This window comes from Propithecus coquereli, unplaced genomic scaffold, assembly GCF_000956105.1.
Source record: "Propithecus coquereli isolate 6110/MARCELLA unplaced genomic scaffold, Pcoq_1.0 Scaffold198, whole genome shotgun sequence".
Taxonomy (NCBI): Eukaryota; Metazoa; Chordata; class Mammalia; order Primates; family Indriidae; genus Propithecus; species Propithecus coquereli.
The window spans coordinates 238,472-248,433 of NW_012144744.1; the positions used below are offsets into that span (position 1 = coordinate 238,472).

At 43.3% G+C, this 9,962-nt stretch overlaps 1 protein-coding gene across 3 annotated transcripts in view; it reads left to right on the top strand.

The window, feature by feature from the left end:
* The window catches only part of NELL1 (NEL-like 1 (chicken)), an 837,620-nt gene that overhangs the window by 3,755 nt on the left and 823,903 nt on the right, over positions 1-9,962 (top strand). For all 3 annotated transcript variants that reach the window (XM_012643488.1, XM_012643489.1, XM_012643490.1), the window contains exon 2: positions 4,898-5,026. In XM_012643488.1, the coding sequence (XP_012498942.1) occupies positions 4,898-5,026 (129 nt within the window). The remainder of the gene's footprint in view (positions 1-4,897; positions 5,027-9,962) is intronic.

A 9,962-nucleotide genomic window follows, 5' to 3' on the forward strand; every position in this document is an offset into this window, starting at 1 on the left:
CCTGAGCTCAAATAATCCGCCCGCCTCGGCCTCCCAGAGTGCTAGGATTACAGGCGTGAGCCACCACGCCCAGCCTAGACATATTCTTTAAAAAAACTGCTTTTGGAATATTAAGAAACTTTGTAGGAGCCCAGGGGCCCAAATCTGATTAAGTGGTTGTGAAAGCCTATGGTTAAATGAGGTCTTGGAGCGTCTTTCTAGCATCATTTTACCTGCGTAGACCAGAGGAAAACAGCTTCCACCGTGGACGATGAGCCAAATTAGATTTGAAGTGAGCCAGGCCCAGGAGCATTTGCTTGGGAGCCTAGGGCCAGACCTGGAAGGTGGACGAGTAGGCTTTGGGCCTGAGCACTCCCTGGACGGGGTTGAGGAGTGGCCAGCAGCAGCAGCAGGTATCCTGGTTAGGGTGGAGGTTCTGGATCCCAGAGTCAGGCCTCAAATGCCGCTGTGACATTGATATGCTGCCTTCCAGGTTTTTAAAATATTTCTTCCCCAGGAACTTTTTATCTCGCTTAATTCTAATTCCCAGCTCCAGCCATTTGTAGAGCCATTATGTCCAAAGTAGAAAACTTTAATAGAGTTTCCTAGGAAAAGGGCAGGAGCTCCATGCTTGGACAAGAAGCAGAAACATTAAAATAATTTTTTTTTAATGGAACAAATACTCTCACACTACATAGGGTTCAGGAGAGGCCGTGTAAATGCTGCCTTATTAATAGGTTTTCTGATTCCCTAGGCTGTGTGCAAAGTGCTGTCCTTTACACATCCTGCTATTGGCACAAGGCATTTTCCTCCTGAAGGGGACCAATTAAAGGGAGAGAAGAAAACTGTATCCAGAAGCCTAACTGATTTCTTTTCTCTTGTTCTGTTTTTATGGGGCGTTTTCACAATAAGAGCAACATAGTTACCTTAAAGCCAGAGAAGCTCCTTCACTTGCAAGTTGTGGGCAGGGGGTGGAGGAGTGAATATAGATTTAATGTAGGGATTTCACAAACAAACCCAGGGTGAGAGCCCTGCAAGGTCAATTGGGCACGGAGAAGGAATGGGAGGAAGGGGGCCATCGCCTTTTGTATGATTCTAGTGGCGTTGGGACCAGGGAGCTTGAATGGCCTGGAGAACTAGTCTTATCAAAGACAGATGGAGCAAACCCCAGCGGAGCCCCAGCTGTGTGCCACACTGAGCTCTTGGAGTGTTCATAGGGTTACCACTGACACCTCACAAGTCTGGGAGGCAGGTATTATCATTTCCATTTTACGAATGAGGAAGCTGAGGCTCTGAGAAGTGAAGTGACTTTTCCAAGGGCACAGAATTAGTAGGGGGAAGAGACAGATGAAACTGGCTCTTGATTTAGTGTCATTTCCACAATGCCTTCTGGATTGAGTGTTCTGTGTTCTCATTTAGGGATGGGGATTCAAGGACACCACTGGGGTGTTCTGCCAGTTCTACCGTCTGTTTGGGTACTTTTTAGGCTTGTCCAATTGCAGGGCCTCTAGTCTGGGAGATTTGAGCAGCTTAAGGATGACTATCATAGAAGATCTTTCGTTCCTGCATCAGTCAATATTGCCACAATAATGTTGCATAATAAACAACCCAAAACTCAGTGGCTTGGAGCAATAATCATTTATTTTGGTTCACATGTCTGTAGGTTAGTCTGGTGATTGGTTCATCTAGGCCAGGTTTGGTTCCAAAATTGGGTAGGGTGCCTGCCCCGCATGTCCCAGTCTCCTAGGACCATTGGGTCAGCAGGGCCATGTTCTTTTCATCGTGATGTAGAAGTACAAGAGAACAAACTCTACCAGACAAGCACATTCAAGCCTCTGCTTGTGTAATGTCACTAACATCCCAATGGTCAAAACAAGTTACATGGATGAGCTCAAAGTCAAGAGATGGGGAGGTTTACTCTGACTCTAGTGGAAGGAGCTGCAAAGCCGCACAGCAAAGGTTGTAGATGTGGGAGGGATGAACATTTGAGGCCAATAATTCAGTCAACCGTAGTCCCTTTAGAAAGTTTCCTTGGCCTTCATGCCATCCTGTCCTCTCATGGATACTGTTTTGAAATCATTGCACCCAAAGCAATAATCATGCACTCCATCATTAGGTAATTAATCAGTTCCTAAATTCAGGGCCCTCCATATGTCCAGCCCTGTGCACGGCACTGGGGCTACAGGGATGCTTCCCTTCTCTTGTGTCTGGCAAAGGGCACATTCCCCAGACCACTTTCCAAATTTCTGGCCCAAGAAAGACCAAGTTGATGGTCCTCTGAGATTTAATTTCTGCCATATAGATGTAGAACACTATAGATCAAACTGAAATATTTGTTCCTTGCCTGTCTTTCCAAGGTGATCACAGAACTGTTGGCATCTGAGCTCACTTAGAGAAAACCATCACCAGTTTCAACAACAAACTCATGGTGCTGGGACTTGGGGTAATAGAAGCCCATCTAGCTCAGCTTTTCTTTGCATAGAGTCGGCACTTGATCAGTCTGTGTGAATTGAGTCTGGGTGTGGGATGAGCAGTATCAGGCCGGTAGGATGGACACTTAAAGGTAGATCATATTTAAAATGTAAATCGAAGCATATCTCATCCCCCTTCTCCCGCCCAAAACACAAACCTGAAAACCCTCCATGATATCCCACCAGAATCAGAATAACATCCTAGTTCCATGTTCACAGGCCTTAGATGATCTAGTCCTTGCCCACCCCTTGCCCTCGTGTTCTACTACTCTCTCCCTGGCCCATTGTGTTCTAGCCACACCAAACTTTTCTCTGTTCCTTGAATACTCCAAGTTTGTTCCTGGTTTGCATTCATTGTTCTCTGCATGTGGAAAGATCCCCCTCTTCCCATTTTGTTCTTTCCAGTCATTCAGGTGTCAGCTCAAAAGAGCCTTCCCCGACCACCCCCTCTCACCCCATTCTAAAGTAGGGCCCTGGAGTCAGGGGTGTAGTTCCCAGCTACTTGGGGCGGGGGTGGGGGGTGCTCAGGTGGGAGGAACACTGGAGTCCAGGAGTTCAAGGCTTCAGTGAGCTGTGATTGTGCCATTGCACTACAGCCTGGGAAACAGAGCAACAGAGTGAGACCCTGTCTGAAAGGAAGAAAGAAAGAAAGAAAGAAAGAAAGAAAGAAAGAAAGAAAGAAAGAAATTATGGTCCCCATCCAAGTTGCTTTCTATCCCATAACTCTGTTTTAGTTTCTTCACAGAACTTATTGCCATCTCAGATTATCTTATTTATTTGTTTGTTTATTTTTTGTCCCCTCCCCACTTCTCCCTCCACCCCCCAGCCAGGAATGCAAACTCCATGAGCACATCTCTGGTGCCTAGCAGTGTGTATGTTACACAATAAGCACTCAGTATTGCCTGTTGAAAAATGACTAAATGAATGAATGCAGAGTGAATGGAAGGAGGAGCTATGTTTGGGTACACTGGTCCCATAACTGACTGCATCTGAAAGGGGAAAACTTAGACCTTCAGTTCGGGGGACAAGGGGAAGCCTGAGAAAAACTAAGAAGGCGGTTATATGCACTGTGCCTTCAATTTAACCTTTTTTTGTCTGCCTTGGCAATGACAGGTTTCTGCTCCAAATAGACCTTCCTGACCAACCTTCTGTTAGCAGAAGCCTAGACTGTGGCAGCTGTTCCTGTTTCGTAACAAGGAAAGAGTAAGGAGAGGGTAGATTTCCTTCCCCAGGTCTGCAGGGCCAGAGGTGAAGGTGGGAGGACAGGTGAGGTTGTGATAGCTCGTGATGTCTGGCTGAACATTCACTCGGTGGGCGCAGCAAGCTCTCCAAATCTTGCCTTGGCGACCGCATTACCATCAGGCGAAAGTTGACTGCTGTTGCTGATTAAAACATTTCCAACTGCGCAATCAGAATGGCACCATTGAGATGCTAAGTGTAGATAGACAAAGCCTTTACAAATGGCTTAAACACAGTCCCTTTAGAGTGATCTCTAGCTTTGTTAATATACTTATGGTTGGAAATCACTTTGCAATCATGAATGAATCATTCCACAGAGCACCCCCTGGATGAGAGCCATCCTGAGGGATTTGCCTTTCTCAGACAAGAGTAGGAAGCTCAGGGCCTTGTTCCCTGCTCTAAGGTTCTCTAACAAGGGTTGTCTGAGTATCTAACTTTCCATTCAGGAATCCCTGTGAATGGAAATATACATCCATTATTCCAGGGATTCTCTGTCCTGGCCCATCCTTCTGCCACCTTTCTCCAGCAGAAACTGTCCTGGTCATTTCCTTCCTCCTTATCACAGGTGGGCACTCTGTGGCGGTGTTTACTGGTGGTGTCAGATTTTGCTGCTGCATCTGTCTTTGAGGCAGGTAGGTCAGGGCCACAATCCTGTATCCACAGCCCCAAATTTATAAAAGCTTAGAAACCCAAAGTTTCTTCATGACGTTCAGCGAAACCTATCCTGAGATGAACTCATTTGGTGGCAAAACTTGACCTAAACTGGTATAAGCCTATTTAAGGTCTTTATGTATGCCAGTTAGAGGAATGTGTCATAGTGTTTGCTCCAGAAATATCGTATTTGATTATGGGGTGCCGATTTAGACTTTACAGAAGGTGTTCCATAAAATGTAGCATATAGGCTATAAACCTTTCTAACATATGACACATTTTGAATTCTGAAATATATTTAGCCCCAAGGGTTTTGGATGAGAAATTATCAGTCTATAATGAGAAGTGAGAATGGGAGAGGTACCAAGAAACTACAATATCAGTGGGGTGATGGAGCAAAGAGTTGCTCTTCTTTTCCTTCCAGGGAGAGAGAATCCCCAGGCACTCATCACTGACTTCCTTGTATTCCCTGCCACTCCCTGCCTCCACGATCCCTGCTCCATGTTGCTGCTAGCTGTGTTCATTTTAAGCCAAACCAACTCTTTGTTCCTTTCCAGTGGTGGGCTTTGGGATGGATCCTGACCTTCAGATGGATATTATCACCGAGCTTGACCTTGTGAATACCACCCTTGGAGTCACTCAGGTGTCTGGAATGCACAATGCCAGCAAAGCATTTTTATTTCAAGGTAAAGTCACCTCTTTTGCATGGGGGCAGAGGCTGGGGAGAGGGGTATGTCTGGGAGTGTTCATCTGGTGTATGTTTATCTGGGGATCAGCTTTGCTGTTTCTCTTGTGTTATTGCCCTGAGTGTTCAGATATGCAGCGGGTATTCTGAGGGTAGGAGGGAGGCATTAGAGGGCATTAGAGGGTAGTAAAATATTTCTTTGACAGTTTTGGTGGGGATCTAAAGTGGAATGAATTTACAAAACCCTTGAAAGCCATTGACCGGTCACATTATTTTTATAGGCTATTTCTCTAGCTATTATCTATATCTTTAACTGTACCTATATCTATACCTATATCTATATTGCTTCATCTAAAGGGTAGGCCATGAGCACAGAGGATGTCTACTATGGCTGCATTCTCTTCAGGGTACCGCTTACTTGGTTATGCGCATTATACGATGGACTATAATTCATCAAATCATTCAACAAGCATTTATAGAAGCAGTATGGTGTGGTTCTTAGAAGCATGGTATCTTTGTCCATTTTCTGTTGCTTATTACAGAATACCTGAAACTGGATAATTTATTTAAAAAACAGGAATTTATTTCTTGTAGTTATGGAGGCTGAGAAGTCCAGGGTCAAGGGGCTGCATCCGATGAGGGCGTTCTTGCTGGTGGGGCTCTCTGCAGAGTGCCTGGGTAGTGCAGAACATTACATGGTGAGGAGGCTGAGTGTGCTCGCTCAGGTCTCTCTTTGTCTTCTTATAAGGCCACCAGTCCCACTCCCACAACAATCCATTAACCCATTAATCCATGAATCCATGAATGGGTTAATCTAATCATGAGGGTAGAGCCCTCATGTCCCAGTCAGCTCTTATTGCATTGGGGACTAAATCACCACCTTATTGCATTGGGGCTTAAATTTCAACACGAGTTTTGGAGAGGACAAATATTCAAACCACAGCACAAGGGCTCTGGAGCCCTACTGCCTGGGATCAAATTCCAGCCCTGCCACTTATTGATTTTGAGACTTTGGGCAATAACTTAGTCTGATTGTGCCTCAGTGTCCTCATCTAAAATGATATCACCTACCTCATGATGTTATAAGGATCAGAGGAGCTAATCTATTAAACTGTTTAGAACAGTGCCTGGTACATAGCAAATGCTCAGTAAGTACTAGTTATCATTATGGAATTCCTACTGTGTACCAGACAACATGCTAATAACAGGGTTACCACTAAGAGTAAATAAGATAGATGCCGCCCTCGCTCTAAAATATAATGAAGGAAACAGTGATTACACAAGTAATTATTGAGTTACAATTGCTATACTTACAATGAGGGGATGTATAGGCTGTCAAATAAGAGTAGTCCAGGGACATCTGATTTAATTAGAGTTGGAGATGGTGGTAGTCAGGGAAAGGCTGCCTTGAAACAGTATGTGTTAGCCTGTTTGTGCTGCAAAATATCACAGACTGGGTAATTTATAAATAATAATTTATTTCTCACATTTCTGGAGGATGGAAGTCCAAGATCAAGGCATCAGCAGATTCGGTGTCTGGTGAGCATTGGCTCTCTCTGTTTTCAAGGTGACACCTTATTGCTGTACCCTCTGCAGGGGACGTGTGCTGTCTCCTCGCATGGTGGAAGGGATGGAAGGGCAAGAAAAGGACTGGCTAGTTCCCTTGAGCCCTTTTTTAAGGGCACTAATCATCCATTCATGAGCGCAGGGCCCTCATGACTTATTCACCTCCTAAAAGCCCCACCTCTGAATACTGTTACATTGAGGATTAAATTTCAACATGAATTTTGAAGTGACACAAATACTCAAATCATAGCAAAGTGATATGGCAGCAGAGACTTGAAAAATGAGTAGAAATCCTAGTGTAGGAAAGGGTAGGGCTCAGAGCATTATGGGCAGAAGAAGTAGTATGTATAAAGGTCTCAAGGCAAAAACCCACTAAAAGGCATCTAGCATGGCTGAAGGGTGGTGAGTGGCTGAAGAGGTAGGCAGGAGCTAGTTACATCAGACCCTGTTGGCAGAGCTGATACTCTGCTGATATGCATGGGTTTGAGGGTACTAAAGATTTATGACCAGTGATTTATGACCTTTCTGATAGATGAGAGACCATGTCTTTGTTGTTAACTATTATAAATACTACTCTTGCCTGCGGGCCATGGTAATGGCTTTGTATTTTACTCTCAGAGAAGTGGGAGCCTTTGTAGAGGTTTAAGCAGGGGAGTGAATTGATCAGATATGGTAGTAAGGCAGCCTAGACATTTCTGTAAGAAAACGCTTGGCAGGGTTCTTTTAACTCAGCCTTTTATGAGGACAACAAAAGAATTATTTTAGAAGGACTGAACCAACATTATGGAATGAGATTTATGTATTTACTGTGTAGATAACTTAAGCCTTGTTAATGATATGTAGCAAATCTATGGATATTATGTAATGATAGATAATAAGACTATGGATATGTTAATTTCCACTTACTGCTTACTAAGGAACTGGTGAAGTATATAAGCTTGGTATGGTTAAAAGAATACAGACTGGATTACTTTCCTTTTTGCATTGTGCACAGTCTGCTCAGTCACTGTTGAGAGTCCATGCCATTCTTGATCTGAGCAAAGCTGCTGACACTTTGTCAACAGAGTTGCTGTGGAAACTTGTCTGATCTGTAAGCTTCAGGAGGGCAGGAGTCCTGCAGATCTTGATACTTCTAGATCCCCAGGGCCAACTATTGTGCATGAAACATAGTGGATGATTAATAAACATTGTTGAATTGAATTTAAATTTCCTCTGTCCAATGTACCCTATAAAAGGCCTTCTGCTTGCTTTATTTGCTATTAATTAATTAACTAATTAATTAATTCCTTAAGTGTGGGCCTGCTGGCTGGATCTCTGCTCTCTAATCTGTGTGCTCTCTGTTTTGGCAACTGCCTCTGGGATATCTGCCAGGTTGCAACCGCTAGGAGGGATTTTCAACTTCTTCAGTAGGAAGGGTAACTTCATTATGGGACTTTGACTGAGGAGGCCTTTCCCTTGTGTCCTTACTGCCTGCGATTATATTGGGCCCACCTGGATAATCCAGGCTAATCTCCCCATCTCAAGATCTGTAATTTAACCATATCTGCAAAGTCCCTTCTACCAGGTAATGCAACATATTCATGGGTTCTGGTGATTAACACCTGGACGCCTCTTAGGAGCCATTATTCTGCTCACCACAAAGTCTGCCCTCTGGCCCCCAAAGATTCATGTTTATCCCACCCACAAAATGCATTCACCCCATCTCAATACCTCCAAAAGTCTTAACTCATTATACCGACAGGTCAAAGTTTAAAATATCCTCTAATCTCAGCTGAAAGATTCCAAATCTCATTGTCTAAAATAATCTAAATCAGGTATGGCTGAGACTCTAGGTATTATCCACTTTGGGAAAAAATTTCTCTCTATCCATGGACCCGTGAAACTAGAAAACGAGTAATCTGCTTCCAAAATACAATGGTAGGACAGATATAGGATACCAGTGATAGACATTCTTGTTCAAAAGGGAGGAAATGGAAAGAAAAAAGGGGTCACTGGTCCCAAACAACTTTGAAATCCAGCAACGTAAACTCCATTGAGTTTCAAGTCTTGGAAATAATCCTCTGTGGTCTTGGCTCTGCCCTCTGGGCTTGTGGCTCATTCCTCTGAGACATCCTTGCTTTTTCATGAGGATACCATGTGTTTCAAGTCGAGTAATTTTGTCAGCCTGTTTCTTGCCTGTAGAATTTTGGGGATTTGTCAGCCTGCTTTCATTTTGTCCTCTCTTAGTCTCCTTCAGTCCAAGTTGGCTGTGTTTCTGTTGGTATAATATCTTCAAGAACCTTGAAGGTCTCCTGTCCACTGGACAAGAGGATCATCCACAGATCTTTCCTAGATAATCCTGTGTGTATTCCTGACTACCACTGAGATGGCTGAGAAAATCCATGAGTCACACACCTGATCTCTACCAAGAGGCCTCTGGAAGGTCGAATATTCTGATCTTTCCATCCTTTCATGGCACTAGCGAAAGGTTCAGCCGCACATTGGCTCCAGAGCAGGCTTTCCTGACAGCGAATCTCCTTTCATTGTCTTTTGCAATCTGGATAGGCTGAGAATTCCCTGAATCATCAAGCCCCGATTCCTTTTCGCTTAACAGCTTTTCTCTCATCAATCTCTTTTCTCTCAAATGTTACTATAAGCAGCAAGAAGAAACCAGGCTACCTCTTCAACACTTTGCTTGGAAATCTTCTCATCTAAATATCCAAGTTTATTTTTTGCAAGTTTTGTTTTCCACGTAACTACAGGAAAAATTCAGTTCGGCTCTCTGCCACTATATAACCAATTGGCTTTTTCTACCATGCTCCCCCCAAATTTTTCCAGGTTCTATCTATTATCCAATTCCAAAGCCTCTTCTTCATTTTTAGGTTTTTGTTACAGCAGCACCCTACTTCCAGGTACATAAAATCTGTGCTGGTTTCCTATTAGTGCTGTAACAAATTACCGTAAATTTAGTGATTTTGAACAAATTTATCATCTTGCAGTTCTGGAGGTCATAAGTTCAAAATGAACTCTATGGGGCTAAAATCAAGGTGTTATTGGGACCACCCAGATCATCTAAAATAAGATCCTCATCTCAAAATGCATAATTTGATCACATCTGCAAAATCTCTTTTGCCATGTAAGGTAACATATTTATAGGTTCTGGGATTTAAAATATGGATATCCTTTGGAAACCACTATTCTGTCTACCATAGGATGGCTAACCATTGTTGGGCAGAAATATGAACACAATTATGTTTTCCGAGTACTCCAATTAAATCCTCCTTTCTAGTGCAGTACTGTTCAATTGAAATATATTGTGAGCTGCATCTATAATTTTAAATTTTGTAGAAGCCACATCAAAGAGTAAAAAGAAACAGCCAAAATTAATTATA